The following is a 16,190-nucleotide window of genomic DNA, read 5'->3' as shown; positions in this document are numbered from 1 at the left end:
AAAATATGCACATATAGTTTAGGATGTTGTGCATCCCTGGGAACAATCACTTTGGATCTTATATAAACTATTTGAGAAATATAGCTTTCGAAAAAAAAAAGTGGTTTTGTGGCACAACTTGCCCCCGGTGCGGGGTAAATTGTGCCATTAGAGAGAATACACTGGGGTAAATTGTGCCATTAGAGAGAATACACTGGGGTAAATTGTGCCATTGATAACTGAAGTAAAACAGATCATTTTAATCTCACAAATGATAATGCTATATAAAAGCAAAACAAATTCAATACAAAATTATTTATTTAACATTTATTTATTATTTTAACAAGATCACAGGCCACTTTTCTATAACAAGGCCGAGCGCCACATGAACACATACCCAGAACAAAATAAAAATTCCAAAATGAGCACCTGCAAATCATCTTCATCTGAATCTGAATAGTTTTAGTGATCAAAGGTAAGAAGACAATGTACAATAACAACAAAATACAATAAAGTAATATATAGTATATAAACACAAGTTGTGCCACTGGCACAAATTACCCCAAGGCCCTTTGGCGCAAATTACCCCAAGCCCACCATTTTGAAAAAAATGCATCCCCCAGCTGTTTTGAGCTAACATCATGCTAACTGTATAGACTCATGGTGTAGCTTACTAAAGTACTGAAACCTGTGTGAACTGTTTTCAAAGTTTTCTATAATTGTTCAAACACAGCAATCAAAAAACCTTGATCATAGAAATTTTACTTTGGAGGGTTTTTTTTTAACTTAAATGTGCTTACCTCTCAAGCCATGTGTCTCCCTTCTTTGCAGGATGAGTGAAATGGATGCCTCTTCAAAAATATGTGGTCACATGACCAACTTCTTCTATGGTTTTATAGATAACAGGGGTGGCACTACTTGACCCTTGGCACAAATTGCCCCACTCTCCCCTATAATAGTTACAATTTATTTTATTTTTTATTTATCTTTGTTTTGGATAGCTATTTCTGACACCTTGCGACAAGGGTGCAGAATTGCTGTCGGTAGCTGCTCTTCTTCAGTTTCCGTTTCCAGTTAGCTTGGATAGCTGAAAGCACCTGATTGAAATGTAAAAATATCTGACCATACATGCCGCAGAACTGATGATACGAAAGGAAAACACCGGGGAATTTCTGGTAACCCCCCCCCCAAGACTCATTCTTGGAGGCTGATGCTAATTAAAGGAGAGGTGGACCACTGCCAAGGTATTCTGCGGGCAAGGCTGAATCAGATTTGTTGTTGGAGTGGGACGCCCACACAGAGAGGGTCAAGAGCCCAGACGTGACGCTGAGAGAAAAATTGTATTATATTTCATAATCAGTACATTAAAGCGACTCCTGCCCTCACACTGAAATTACAGCATGTTAACTTTGGATTTGCTTGCAGTGTGCCATATATCCCTCAGCGGTCGCGCTCGCCCTCTTGTCCACACCGCATATGCCGACAGACTGTCCTCCGCCCTCAAACTGGTGAACAGCAGTAATGATATAAGAGCTCCACACTCCACCAAATGACTGTGTTTGCTGGTGATTCATGCAGCACTGAGTTTTCAATACAGGTGAAAAATCATTAGGTGGCCATTTGAGGGACAAGAACTGTGACGTCTGCTGCCACGTGGCCACTGCTGGGCTGAGTCAAGACCTTATTAATTATGAAAACCTGCTGAAAATGTTATGTAGTGCCATTTTCTACAACACGGTGTGAAAAGTGCAGCTAAGGTGAAAATGGTTATTAATTTGCTTTCGCTTGGTTTATTATTTATAAGCAATGATTCCATGTTTTACAGAAAAACACCAACTAATTATGCTTCTATATTGCAGATAATATTAAAATGAGCATCATGCTTATTTAAAAAAAACCAAAAAAAACCCTGATGTCAGCCAAAACCCAACTGCAACCCTAATCCTGATTTGGGATTAGGGTTGCAGACCTGACCCTGAGTCTAACATTAACCCAAATTCTAAGATTAAAGGATAATTCCAGTTTTTTTTTCCAATCAGGGTTCTATTTGTCCATGTTTTGGGGTCTGAGTGACTGATAGGAAAAAATAATTTTAAACCTGGTTCAGTATTGAGCGAAAAAGGGCTGCAATGTGCTCACACAGGGCAAGTTCACCTGTCAAATCACATCCATTAAAAGTGCTTGTTCTTGACACTGACAGGTTCAGGTTGTTATCATGAGAGACTGACATCATGATGGAAAGGATCCATGCAGAGACAGATGTTTGTCTGCCACCTTAACAGAAGAAGTCTAGCTCAAAGAGAAGTCTCATTTTGAAATCTTGTGTGAGGTGAAGAAATCCTACACCAAAGCACTTTTACCTAAAGGAAAATGTCACTGGAGGCAATGCCATTAGAGGTGAAGAAAAGTGTCTAGCTCTGTAGGGACTTACAATAAAAATTGGAGCCTGTCAGTGGTAAAAACAGGCACTTTTAGTGGATGTACTTTGACGTGCGCAAATGCCAGATTCGATTATTTTGCAGCCTGTTTCACAGCGGCAGTGTTCTCGCTCAATACTGGACCAAGCTCAAAAATGTGTCCCTATCAGGACTCCAAAAGGTGGAAAATTAAAGCTGAAAAGCACTGAAATTGTCCTTTAACCCTAGCTCAAACACTGAAGACTGCTGACTCTTTTTCACACAATTTGAACACTTTATGGTCTCTAAACATTTTAGCGTCTTATTTCATAGACAGTTAAATATCGCCATTGGACTAAAATATCTCCTGCATTAATGTTCCATTTCAGATCACGTTTATGTTTTACTATAGAAACGTATACATATTTAAAGATCTGGAATCAATGTTAGATAATGGGGGGAGTGTTGACGGAGGGAGCTCCACTGCCACAGGCCTGTTTGAAGCACCGGCTCTGCAAGAATCAAAGAAAAACCTTGAACCTTTCATTATTTATTTCAGCTCATAATGTTCACGTGGGAGTGCTTTTACTGCATACCATAACTGGGCTCAGGACCAGTCGGGGCTCTTTTTCAATCTCGTGAGATGAGATTTCCACACATGGAGGTTTTATGTGTGATGGATGAAAGAGCCCCTCTGTGGTCGTGTGATGTTCACTAAATGTGAAAAGCGGTTGTTGTTTATTGCCTTATTGAACCGGAATCCATTAATAGACTTACACATCCTGCGCTTGCTGACAGCGTCTACACCTTTAAAGATGATTTCTGACCTGACTTTGACTGCACAACCAAATTAAATCGACTGTCAGAGAAATATATATCTCCGTTTCTGTGTCTGGGCTTCATTCCTTGAACTGTTGAGGCAGAAGGTAGACGAAAAGGCAATGTATGCTGGCTGCTGCAAAATGATAAATATTTTATAATTTTTTGTTTTTCCAAACAGGAGGAGACCGGAGAATCGAGTACCGTAAGTGGTACAGACCATTAGTATGGTTCTGGATCCTGGTTGGTCTGGCCTACTTTGCTGCAGTGCTGAGCATGATCGGCGACTGGCTGAGGGTCCTGTCCAAGAAGACAAAAGAAGAGGTATGTCTTCTTATCTCTGAGTGAAGGATGGACAAGCAGGGAAGAGGCTGAGACATTTAGAGGTGAAGCAGAGACAGTCGAGGGAGAGGAGGCACCTGGTGCTGAACAAGACAAACACCAACCACCAGCTGAGGGTGGCTGAGGAAGCACAACCCCCATCGAGTATACCCCGCCAGACGTATGAGCAAAAGACAGGCAAGGTCTGGGGGGAAAAGGGAGGGAGGAAGCAAAGAGGAGAGGAAGAGAAAAGAAGAAAAAAGTGGATAAAAGGGGAAAAAGAAAGGAAAAGAGGAAAGAAAAAAACAGTGGCACACCCCTCAACCTCCTCCTTTGCCTCGTTTTCCTCCTTGCTTCCTCTTCTCCCTATCCGCTTTATCCTAAGGTTATTTCTTTATTTTACTGCACCTGCTCCCTCACACACACACACACACACACACACACACACATATTCCATAACAGACTGACCCGCCCCTTTCCAAATACTTGAAATATTTTACTTGTCCTGTTGTCTGCATCCACAATGTTTGTCCATGTCAACCCTGTCATGTCTCCTAACGCTTCAAAGTCTGTCTCGCTTAAATAAAACAAAAAACAAAAAACAAAAAAAAACACCATCTGCCCAAAAAGATCAGGCATGATCCTACGAGATGCCAAAGCCACACAGGGCACTGCCCTTCACACATGAAGCAAACAACAAACACACAACAATCGAAATGTCACATCCTTTGGCACAAAATTGCACAAAAAGCTATATGAGAAGGGGAAGGAGTACAAAGTTCAGTTAAAACTCAGATGTATTTAAAATATTAAGAGCTGCTTTCTGTCTTAAAAATTTAGTTGAGCACAACAATAAGAAAAAAAAAATATGCAGAAACAGTGAAATGCTTTATGGAGTGCCACTGCCCACACTTGAACAGTAAATACAAATATTGATATTGTGATGGCCACTGAGTATTATTCAAAGAGGCACAGCCACTGCCTTACAGTGTTCACATTCATTCCAAATACACAAAGCTAACCAAAAGTGAGGGGTAAAAAGGTTGAAAGTCGTTTTATTTAGGTGCACTTGGAACTAGTTCACAACCAGTGAATAATGTACGCACTCCTGGTATACCAACAAAGGATGTGTGAGGGAGGCATATTAAAAAAAGGCACAATGAAAGTCGTGCTCATATGCACTCATTTCCAGCAGCTGACTCACATCACTATTGAGCCACCACATAAAAAGAAATAGCCTACCTGGAGCCCACGCGTTAAAGAGGCTGAGATGTTTGACCTGTGTGAGGTAAAAAGGCGAGGAGAACGGAGACACTAGACTGAAGTGTCATATTATCACTACATCTTCAATACAGAGTTCAACTTTAGCCTCTGTGTCAGGAAGTCAGGAGGAGCGGCACGAGGTTCATGCAGCGTCAAAACAAGCCTCAGTAAGCCTGGAGACTGACAGACCTCACCATGCATGCACGCAGAGGGACGGCAGTGGCTTTTCCAAGGGCAGATGTCATGACAAAGCAGCCCGCCTCACATCGAGAAGATAATCATGAAATATTCAAGACCAGGCGTGCTCAGCTGTCCAAGAAGCTCGCATAGCAATACGAGCGAGACCTCTGCCGCTTTAGAGCTATGTATTCCAATTTCGTCTGCCGCTGCCCCGCTAAATGCCAGCAGTCGCCACCATTACACAGCAATGCAGCTGAGAAAAGCACTTTCAGTGAGAAGCACTTTGAGTGCAAGTCAGTCGTGTTTGTGGGGCATGCCAAGCTGTTGTTCAGTCAGTGGAAACTCAGCCTGCAATATAGTACCAGTCATAATCAGGCTTTTATAGAGGCTGATCTAAAGGGCTGTGGAAATACACTACTCACAAAAAGTTAGGGATATTCGGCTTTCGGGTGAAATTTCAGGATGAACCTAAAATGCATTATAACCTTTCCAGGTGAACTTAATGTGACCTTCTGTAAACTTTTGAATGCACATGTCCAACTGTTCAATGTTTCAGTACTTTTTGCACAAGTTGCTGTTCTCTAACAAGGAGTTTAACGGCAAAATTCACATCAGGTGTTTGATGCTCCAGCTCATCGAGGTCGTATCATTAGGGAACGGCTGCTGGAGACTGGGGTACCTCAGATGGAGTGGCCTGCACTTTCTCCAGACCTGAATCCCATAGAAAACCTATGGGATCAGCTGAGTCGCCGTGTAGAGGCTCGGAGCTCTGTACCCCAGAACCTCAATGTCCTGAGGGCCGCCCTTCAAGAAGAGTGGGATGCCATGCCTCAGCAGACAATAAGTCGACTTGTGAACAGCATGAGACGTCGCTGTCAAGCTGTAATTGATGCTCAAGGGCACATGACAAGTTATTGACACTGACATTTTTTGTTGTGGTATATCCACCACTGTTGTTGGCTTTTGTTTCAAGAAATTGTTTGAGATGAGGAAATCACCAGTGTATGCTTCTACTTAAATGCCCTACTTTCATGATATAATATCACTGTAGCGTGAACTTTTTATATTTTCCATAAATTTCACCCAAAAGCCAAATATCCCTAACTTTTTGTGAGTAGTGTACAAGGTCTGCCTCCCCATCCTGTATCCTGCCAAGGGCTAAAATACCTGCCAGGTGACCCGTCCTTGCCGCTTAAGATACACACCTTGCAAAAACAGCTAGAGGGGTGCACACAGTAGAGTGCAGATCTCAGCCAGGTATAATCCCGCCTTCTCCGGATTACAGGCTACCCTATGTGCTGAGCAACACTCAGGAGAGACTCGACAGCCAAATGTCTTGCCAAATGCTTTTCAAACTACAAATTAAATGACTGTATGAGTCAAATATAATGCAGTACAGTTTAGAAAAGATACTGTAAAACTCCCAAAGCCTGTTTCACTTTACTAAACGTATGACAGGAAGCTGTGGCTTGAGAGCCATTTCTGCCAGTTTCAAAAAGAGCACAAATTAAAATAGCAAAATTCAAAATTACTACTACTCTCTCTCTCTCTCTCTCTCTCTCTCACAAACACACACACACACACACACACAAACACACACACATACACTAAAGACCTGCGAAAATTAGGCAAATTTGTCCGCTGACGTATGAAAGAGGGGCGGCTGTTTTAAAAGTCATGTTTTTACAGTTGTGCAGCATCAGGCTATTTAACCTACTTTACCACCCACCCCCACCCCACCCACTTGTTGACTGATTACATCATCCTCTGACATTTTTCAGTGATTTTCTCCTGTGTGTCTGTTGAGTTTCTTCGTCAGCAGTGTGTTTTATAAATTTGTCTAAAAAAAAACCCCAAAACCCACATCCTGGATTTTTTCACCTGCAATTGGAGCGAACAAGGTCACAGTGGGATAAAAAACCAACAAGCCACTCAGTGAACAAGTGGCATAGCAGCATGTAGGCGGTGCAAAGAGAGAGGGAGAGAGCGGCGGTGGTCAACCGAGCTAGACGGTGAATGAAGAGAGAGAGTGGCAGTAACAAGAACAAATGTTTTTCAAAGGTTTTGAATCACCGCAGCCACGCAGGCTCCTCAGGTTCCTCATCACACAGTCATAACTGTGCACAAAAAACCCAGCAGTGCGAGATCAGCTGCAGACAGACAGACAGACAGACACACCAGACTAAATGCACGATCTCCCCCAGGCTGCAGTCTGGCAGAGATAATGAAAGAACAAACACTGAACACGTGCATAAGCCCTACCTTTGAGTGCACAGACAAAAATCTGTCCCCATCCCCGACTTTTTCTAATGACACCTCCTACCCAACTCTCACCTATGTGATCACCATTATCATCATCACATCATTTTATCAGTATGTATTGTTTCCAAACTTGCTTCTGTAATCACTGGGCTCAAAATCTATGTAATAACTAACCCACGTGTTAATCCACAAACTATCCCCACTAGTACGCAACAGAACCAGCCACAATCCCTGTTGTAGCCATGGTAATATATATATTTTTTAATGTATCTCCATTACCACAGCTGCTGTAATTTGCGGTATTACTACTGCCTCCATTCCCATGAAGCTCTATGTCATAGTCTGAGATCTTCCATGTATTTCAATACAGAAATGAGATCGAAAGCCTACAAGAAAATGCATTTTGAAAAAGTTTGAGATGAAGATGTGATGAGATAACCACTGAATACCATACCCATATGCATATACTTTGAGGTAATTAAATATAAGCAAGCTTCAAAGTTACAGATTTTTACTGTGAAATCAGATCTATTCAATTTTCAGAGTTGAACTGACATGCAATTTAAACACAGCTGTTCTGTTATCACTAAAGTAATTATTACCTGTGCGATAAGGTGCATCTTATCCTAAAGTAATTATTCTGTGTCCCAGGTTGGAGAAATCAAGGCTCATGCAGCAGAATGGAAAGCTAACGTGCGAGCCGAGTTCCGGGAGACGCGCCGCCGCATGAGCGTCGAGGTCCACGATAAGCTGCAGCGAGCCGCCACCATCCGCAGCATGGAGCGGCGCCAGCTGGGTCTGGACCAGCGCGCCGTGTCCCTGGACATGCTTTCTCCCGAGCGCCGCGCCGTCTTCAACACCCTGGACACCAACCGCTACAAGACCCCCTCCCAGGAGAGCATCGACACCAAGCTGAACAACCTGCGCCTGCGCGGGGCCGAGCAGTGCGACCGGCGCTCAAACCACGAGACCACGTCCGAGGACAACATTTTCAACCGCCTGGGCTCCGTCACCAAGCTCACCAAGCGCAACAGGAACCGAGACCTGAAGAAGAACATCCCCGATGAGAACCGGCGGCCTCACAGCGAGGCGTACGGCTGCAGCACGCCCACTTTTGGCTGCGGCACTCCCACCATGGAAGAAGGCAAAAGGAAGGATGAAGGGGAGGACGACAACGAAGAGAAGGAGTGCAACACCAGCCTGTCTGATTTCCCGCTGTTTGTGGAAGTGTGCAAGCCCCAGAACGGCTTTATACCGGCGCAAACCAAAGAGAATGAGAGCGAAACAACACTTGAAGAAAAAGAGCTACACATTCAGATGGGCCCATAGACCATCTCTTACTCCCAGAGAAAAAAAAAGGAGATTTTAAAAACCACCGTTAAGTGCCTTACGTCTCTCTTATTCCTGTGTGTGCTTAAGCAGGGACAACACCTGTCCCTTTGTGCTATATACTGTAATGTTCAAGTATTCACTGTGCCCTTTTGATCTGATGGAAGGACATTGTGTTGGCCTCATCCATATACGCTATATTATGGTAAGACTTGGTAAGGTTGTGTGCATTTCTGCAATACCAAAATGACGGTCGTATTGTTTGAATTGAAAGTTTATGTGGAAATCTAGTTTGTTAGTAAGATCTGTATTAGCTGTGAGTCATGCTGGTGATTACCACTGATGTAAGACGCAGGGGTTGATGAAAGTGGACAATGCAATAAATGATCTTCGAAATTCATGTCATGCAGGTCGCTCCGGAAATTTCCGGAGAGGCGCTAGCAGCATAAATTAGAATGAGAGTCAATGATAACTCAACTGGATTTGACGTTTACTTCTGCTCCCTGTAAGAAGTGTAAGGATAAACGGCTGCCAGGGAGATGAGGCAAATACCAGGCAGTGGCAGGCTAATGGAAGTGTTTTAAAAATGGGTCTGACTTTTTGCACGTGGACCTCCAACTTGGTGCTGTGCTTCAATATGAGTACGATTGAAGTCAGACGAGATAATAAAAAAAAAAAACAAAAAATGAAAAAAAGACACTGCAGAAGAGCAGTATGTCGAAACAGAGAAGTTCTTGTTAAATGTAACACTACCATCATGTGTTTGTTCTCACGTTTTTCCTCATTTTGACTCGAGACTAAATTCTGATGAAAAAAAAAAAAACGCATTTGAAAAATGAACGGAAATGATTGAGAAAAAAAAAAAAAAACAAACATGCCACATGTTGTCTGTGCATGGTCCCAGAGCTAAGCTGTTGTCTGAGTATGATGTACCAATACGCTACCTAGATCATGACCTCTTCTAACACTATCTCAGGGCTTGTTGTCCTAATGTTTGTCACTGACATGTATGTCTGAGGAGTGCTGCATTCACACTTTCAGAAAGACGAGGGACTTTGGCTGCACTTGTGCTCTTTGAAAATGACCTTGTATGAAAATAGAAGGGAAGATAAGCCATAATGCAAGAGGGAGGCACCATCTCATGTGAAGGTATGGACATTTCCGGTATTATAAAAAGGGACTTTTTCCGCACCGTGGGGGAAACGATGGCTCTTCAGTAGAGAGGTGAGCTCGAATGCAGTGTGTCGCGCTGGCATTTTTTTGCGATACTTGACTTGAGTGTACCATTTTATGCCCACCGAGTACAACACTTTTTCACACTTGTCTTGTACCCTTAAAAAGGAATGACACTAAAAAAAAAAAAAAATTGCATAAAATATGTGAGCTTTGTCACCGATTGTACTACAGTAACACCACATAAATAGCTTTCTCTTTTCCACATATAGACTCCCCGACCTCATGTAGACGTAGTCACACTGCAACCTCATGTATGCACACCCTGTCCGTCCGATCCTACTCGTCCACATTACTATGGGTGCAGCGTTAGCCTAGTGTGAATGCAGCAAAAAAAAGACTATCAATGTGTGTTTTGAAAAATGCTTCAAAGAGTTAGAAAAAGTCTACGCTTAAAAAAAGAAAAAATAAGAAAAATTAAGACATGGAACAAAAAAAGCATGCTATATTGCAAAAATATATTATGATGTATATGGTATTGATTGTATACCACCACATGCTTCAGAGGGCGATGCTTTCCATGGCATTTTGTTTTCTTACCTGCCTGTGTTGAGGTGACATAGGCAGCACGTGCTCAGTATTTGGACGTTGTTCTCAGTATTGTGCAACCATTACATTAAATGTAGTGATTGCCTTTTGGAAATAAACATCACTGAATGAAGTGCACTTTGTGAGTCGCTCGTCAGTTGTGTGGCGGTGCATGTTGATTTCCTCGGGTGATTCTGTGTCCCCATATCCCTCCCAGCGACGAATTTATCAGAGGCTTTCATCAAGACGGAGAGAGGACGTATCACTTTCAGTGTCTTTGCCTGTGACCTCTCTCACGCTGAAATAATCCGCTCGTTTCTGGCCTCGCCTTCCTGTGTCTGCCTCTGAAAACTCCTGGGAGAACTTTGACAGAGCAGTATCACCTTCAGACGCTCTTCCTGACTTGATATCCAAGAAAGCTCCCCGGTTCAAACGGCTCAACACCTCCGCTCACACGGCCGCGGTGTAATTGTTCCTGTAATGAGCTGAAATGAGGCAGTGTTGCATCAGAACTCATTATAAACTTTGAAAAAATCTCTTAAAAAAAAGAGAAAAACAGTGAAAGTTTGGGTGTCAGCCCTGCAGCATCAAAGAGCAAGAGACTCACCAGTTTGCACCAAAATTCAAGTCACACAGGTGAAAATATAGAAAAAAAATAAGAGGCAGAAATACTAATTTATCCACCAAGGCCAAAACTTTCCATGACACTTTATTTCAGCAATTGAGTAAGGGGCATGGCTTCCACTTTTACTTTGCAAACTGAAATAATAAAAACAAGCCTTTACAAAAAAAAAAAAAAAAAAAAAAGATAACTGAAATAGTAATGTGTTTGCAAAAAATAAAAAAAATAAACAAAAATGATAGAAAAATAAGCTAAAATTATAGAAAAAAATATCTTTAATTTTCATCTAGTTAATTTGTTTGGTTGTTCATTGGCGCTAAATGCATGCTTTCTTTTTAAAATGCCATGATGTTTTGCTGGGTTTTTAATTACACAATGTTCTTTATGACCTTTTTGAATCTTACCCTGATAAATATCCCATATTACAAAAACATGAAACTAATAAAAACTAAGCACTTTCACAAAATAAAAACTAAAACTAGAGAGCCCAAAAAACTAATTAAAACTAAACGGAAATTGTGAGGGAAAAAGTCAAAACGAAACAAAAATGCAAATTAATGACTAATGCAAAGCTAGAATAATCCTGCAGCTGTGTGAGTTGGAGAAATGAGGATTGGAGTTGCAGCACAAAGCGCTTGACGTGTGAGTTCATCCTTCTTTCCAACACGGCCCAGGAGAGCACAGAGATTTCAATTTCATACAGAATAAAGCCCATAGTGAACCACAAACAAGCACAAATTTAAAAACACAGGGATATTCCTGCATAACTGTAGCACTTTTGCATTCAGTTCCCTGTTTTTTTTACAGGAATAGATTACCAACTAGACTTTCATCAGCTTGATAACGTCGTTGTTGGACTTTTCCAACTTTATATAGGCCTACTCGATAAATCTGGCATCATGTAATTCAAGGTGACTGTGCTATTTCTGTTGCTGTCTCATACAATAAAAGACCAACACTTAAATTCATGCCCAAAACTGAATATGTGGCTTTTGATTTTGGGCATTAAATTGTCAAAGCTCTATTGTAATTTTGTTGACGGGATACCCTTTTATTTACATTATGTTTCCCGTATTTTTAAGATTTAAGATTATTTAAATTACCACGAAATTTAGTTTGTGAAACTTTTTTTGTCAAGGAAAACGTATTCAGCGGATCACATGGAGTGTGATGTGGGGCACGAAGATGCTCACTTGCTTCAAAAATCACTTAATAAGAGCAAAGATGGAAAACACATTCGGTCTTAGTTATGAACTCCAATGTGGACGCCTATGGATGCCGATCCACAAGTTAACTGCAGAGGCCGGGAGCCGTGTTTTCTGGGCGTTAACAGTGCAGTCAACACACGGCTGTGCAAAAACAAACACGGCTCCAGTATCTGTTTTGGCAGTGGCTTTTGTTGTTACTGAGCCTCCAGAAGCTCCCAGACGCTGCAGCCTGCCAGGACACGGGCGTCCGCTGCCGTCATTAAAATTGAATGAATAGAATTAAGGTACATTTGTTCTTGCTAGGTCAGAATGTTTTAAAGTGCTTTTAAAAGAAAAAAAAAAAGAATCAATGATGAAAAACAGAACAAATAAATCACTCCAGTCTCACTGTATTCTCCTGAATTGATCTTTGCTTGTTGGGGTATAAAACCCTCACATCTAGGTCATTTTGGACAAAAGCGTCTGCCAAATGTGAATTATAATTGTAACTCATGAAATTAATGAAATCAAAACATCAAAATCTGCATAACAGGCGCTTCATTTGAGATTAAATAGTGGAGCACAGCGGGTGATGCTGAGGAAAAGTGTTTGTTTTTCAGTCTGACTGGAGTTTCACAGGTTGAAACTTTTGGGGACACACCGGGGCGGCGAAGTTGGCAAATTGCGATCTCAGCTGACAGCTTGACACATGCCTGCAAAGTTATCTAGTGTGCCTCATAATTAACAGCCTGAGAGGTGTGGAAAAAAAAAAAAAAAAGAAAAAAAGAAAAAAAAAAAACAGAGGAGTGTTTTCCTGGGCATGCATCACATTAATCTCAGGGTGCAAATGTATTCTGAGTTCAGAATTCATTTCACGTTCGGGGCTTGAAGGACACTTCACGACTGCACTTTAGAGTTTAGCACAATTCATATCTACTATATGTTACTGTACCATGACCTTTTTTTATTTTAGATGTCTGAATGTGTTTCCATCCAGGTGGGCATTCGTTTTAATTCATGACAATACAACACAAAAATCAACTCATAGAACCACCGGCCAGGGCCTTTTTGATCATTTTTCTTTATCGTTATTTACACACTTAGTTATTCCAGCCCAGTCTGCAGGAAATAATGTTTAATAATGCATTTTACACTTCTACTAACCAAGGATCAATTTGATTTTTTTTTTCAAGTTTTGTGACATAAGCAAGCAAATAAACACTGCATTGCTTCTGCAGACTGGGGTTTGTTTTTAGCTAGCATTAGCTAGTTATTATTAGCAAACATTAGCTAACATTTTGTAACATTAACCATAGGGGAGACTGGGGTAAGTTGAGCCAAAGGGTAAGTTGAGCCACCCCCTGTTGCTAGGAAACGATAAAAAATATTGATCATGTGACCAAATATTTAGGAGGAAGGCGTCATTTCATGGAGTCTGTGAAGGTAAGAACCACATGGGTAAAGTGGTTAGACATTTATTTCCGAAAAAACATTTTTTACTCTTGAAAGTGAATTTAGTCTATCATAAGTTTCATGAGAATTGTGTTAAGACCAAAACAGATCATTTTAAATTTGTTTTATACATCAGTTGTGGTATCTATGAGCTACAACATGAGGTCAAAAACCTAGCATAAAGGTGCACCATTTTAGCTGTGGGGACTAAAAAAGTCAAAATGGTAGCTCTGGGGTAAGTTGAGCCATTTGGCCAGGGGTAAGTTGAGCCAGTAGGGGTAAGTTGAACAACTGGCTCCTGCGTCCTGCAGTGCGTTTGGGGCCGAGGCCAGGGGGTCCAGGGGCATGGGGGAGTGCTGGAGGCCACAACTGCTGCCGCGGAGCCGAGGGCGAGGCATGGGCGCACCACAGGACCCCGGAAAAAAGACTCGCGGACGCTCAGCCCGTTTTGACCACTTAAGCCTTTACGAGGGTTAAATATTAAATCTCTAAAACTCCCCAAACCTCACAGAGTTGGTGGTACAGCAAGGAGGTCTGAGCAATTTGTGTTCCCCTGCAACCTCGACAGGTGCAATATTGAGTGAAAGCCAGGGGCGGAGCTATGTGGTGGCCAATGGTGGCCACGGCCACCAAATGTGTTACGTTCATATGTTCATAACTGACCTTACTGTCAGCAAGGACACCAAGAAGCTAGTGTTCTAGTGTTTTCTTTCCAAAAACACAGCTGTTAATGTTCTCTTCCCAAGCGCACTTTAAGGCATGTTAAAACAGCTGTTTATTGTACCTGTTGGATTGTGTTTAATAAATAAAAATACACATGAATGTGAAGAAGTGACTGTTATTTAGGGAGGGAGAAGGTGAGGGAGGGGTGGGATGGAGGTGGGGAGGAAGGTAGGGGGTGAGTAGGGATACGGCTCAACTTACCCCGCTCCTATGCTCAACTTACCCCATACACGGGGTAAGTTGTGCCACGAGACCACTTTTTTTGGACATGCTATATTATGGAAACCGTTATGTTTACACTAATTCTGTTTGTTTGAAGAGATGCACAACATCCTGAAATATATGCAGATATATTAGTTAGCAACAAAACTATGATCGCCTTCATGTAGTGATCCTAAATATGAAAAATGGCTCATCTTACCCCAGTCTCCCCTAACCTTTTGGTGGCTGACGAAGCTAACAACGCAAACCAAGGTGGCTAAAGGAGCTAACGAACTAATGTTAGCTAGTGCTTGCCTGAACGTTAACAGTCCCGTGACGTCGACGCTGCACCACATTAACAATACATTTAAATGTTGAAATGCAACATATTTTTGCTTCAGAAACGCTGACATTTCAACATATTTGTTAGTGTGCTGAAACCTAAAATAGCAACATTTTACATAACATGGCGCTCTGTGCTCTGCTGTAACACCACTTTGTTTTTCAGGCTGTCAGGACTGGTGTATTTCTCAGTTTTGCTGCATGAGTTCAGCTTTAAAATAAAAAAAGAAAATAGTTCAGCTGTGATAATAAATCTCAGTCATTCCCTTCAAGACATGTTTCACCTTCCTGACGGGTCAGCTGGTGTTACTGTTCAGTGAGGATTTCCCTGTGAACCTCCCACCTATGAGAAGAGGCACTGCCAAAAGGATGCCAAAGGAAGTCCAAAACTACATGACGAAATGTAGTGAAGCCAATATTGACTATGCATGAAGGAGATGTTATCGCAGCATCAATTTGACGTTTATGGCCTATTATTCTCAAGTTTTGTGGAGTGGCAGGTGGAAATGTCCTCTTTAATATTAGAAGAGAGATGCCATGTGTAGGCGGGTAAGTGGACTCTAATGCAGGAGCTGAGGCAGGTTGCATGGGGAAATACAACTATTTAATAACACAAGACAAGACCACACAATAAATTGATAAAGAACTGAACTGAACGGGACTTAAATACACAAAGAACTAACAAGGAAAGGAGAAACACCAGGGGAAGAGGCTGGAACACAAGACTATCAGGGCGATCAGGGCTAATTAGACAAACTCAGGACAGATGTGGAAAGCTGGGCAGGGCAAACAAGCCTGACACACAGAGGGCACAAGGAAACACACCAAAACACAAGGAACTGCACAGGAAGAAACAGAAAATAAACCATCTAAACATTAAGTCCAAAAACACAAGTCTACGGACACAGAACCATGACAAGAACTGAGTTGTGCCTCTGAAATTATGTCTTAAATGCACAGACATGTGATTTTACTTGTATTTTTAGAAGCACAGTTGAGTTTTACCAGAGTCTTTTATGGCTGTTTTTTAGGTGGCGAGCATAAACACCTTTTCCCCGTTAAATGCCTTTAAATGCCTGCTTTTTAAAAACACAAATCAAGCCGCAAGTCAACAGACGGCCCTTGTTGGACCGATTTTAGCGTCTGACTCATGACCAGCTGTGGTTTGCATGCTGCGTCCTGCACCAGTGACACTTGTTGGTTAGCAATCGATGGGCTAATTTAATCCAGAAAACTGGTGATGGAGGCTGACAGCAGAGACCATGTTGGTGCAGTCACTGGTTTCATTGTCATTTCTGGAAAAACAAAAAACAAAACAGAAAACACTCAGAACTGCATGGTGGATACGTCCAC

At 41.8% G+C, this 16,190-nt stretch overlaps 1 protein-coding gene across 1 annotated transcript in view; it reads left to right on the top strand.

Moving 5' to 3' along the window:
• kcnk10a (potassium channel, subfamily K, member 10a) overlaps window positions 1–10,160 on the top strand; it is a 32,387-nt gene extending 22,227 nt beyond the window's left edge. The window contains exons 6-7 of the mRNA XM_030047132.1: window positions 3,376–3,518; window positions 7,872–10,160. Coding sequence (XP_029902992.1) covers window positions 3,376–3,518; window positions 7,872–8,549 — 821 coding nt within the window. The 3' untranslated portion in view covers window positions 8,550–10,160. The remainder of the gene's footprint in view (window positions 1–3,375; window positions 3,519–7,871) is intronic.
• Window positions 10,161–16,190: the final 6,030 nt, after the last annotated feature.

Source organism: Myripristis murdjan, chromosome 24 (genome assembly GCF_902150065.1).
Source record: "Myripristis murdjan chromosome 24, fMyrMur1.1, whole genome shotgun sequence".
NCBI lineage: Eukaryota > Metazoa > Chordata > Actinopteri > Holocentriformes > Holocentridae > Myripristis > Myripristis murdjan.
The sequence above is the reverse complement of the archived record's forward strand: the minus strand, read 5'-3'. Positions and strand labels throughout refer to the sequence as shown.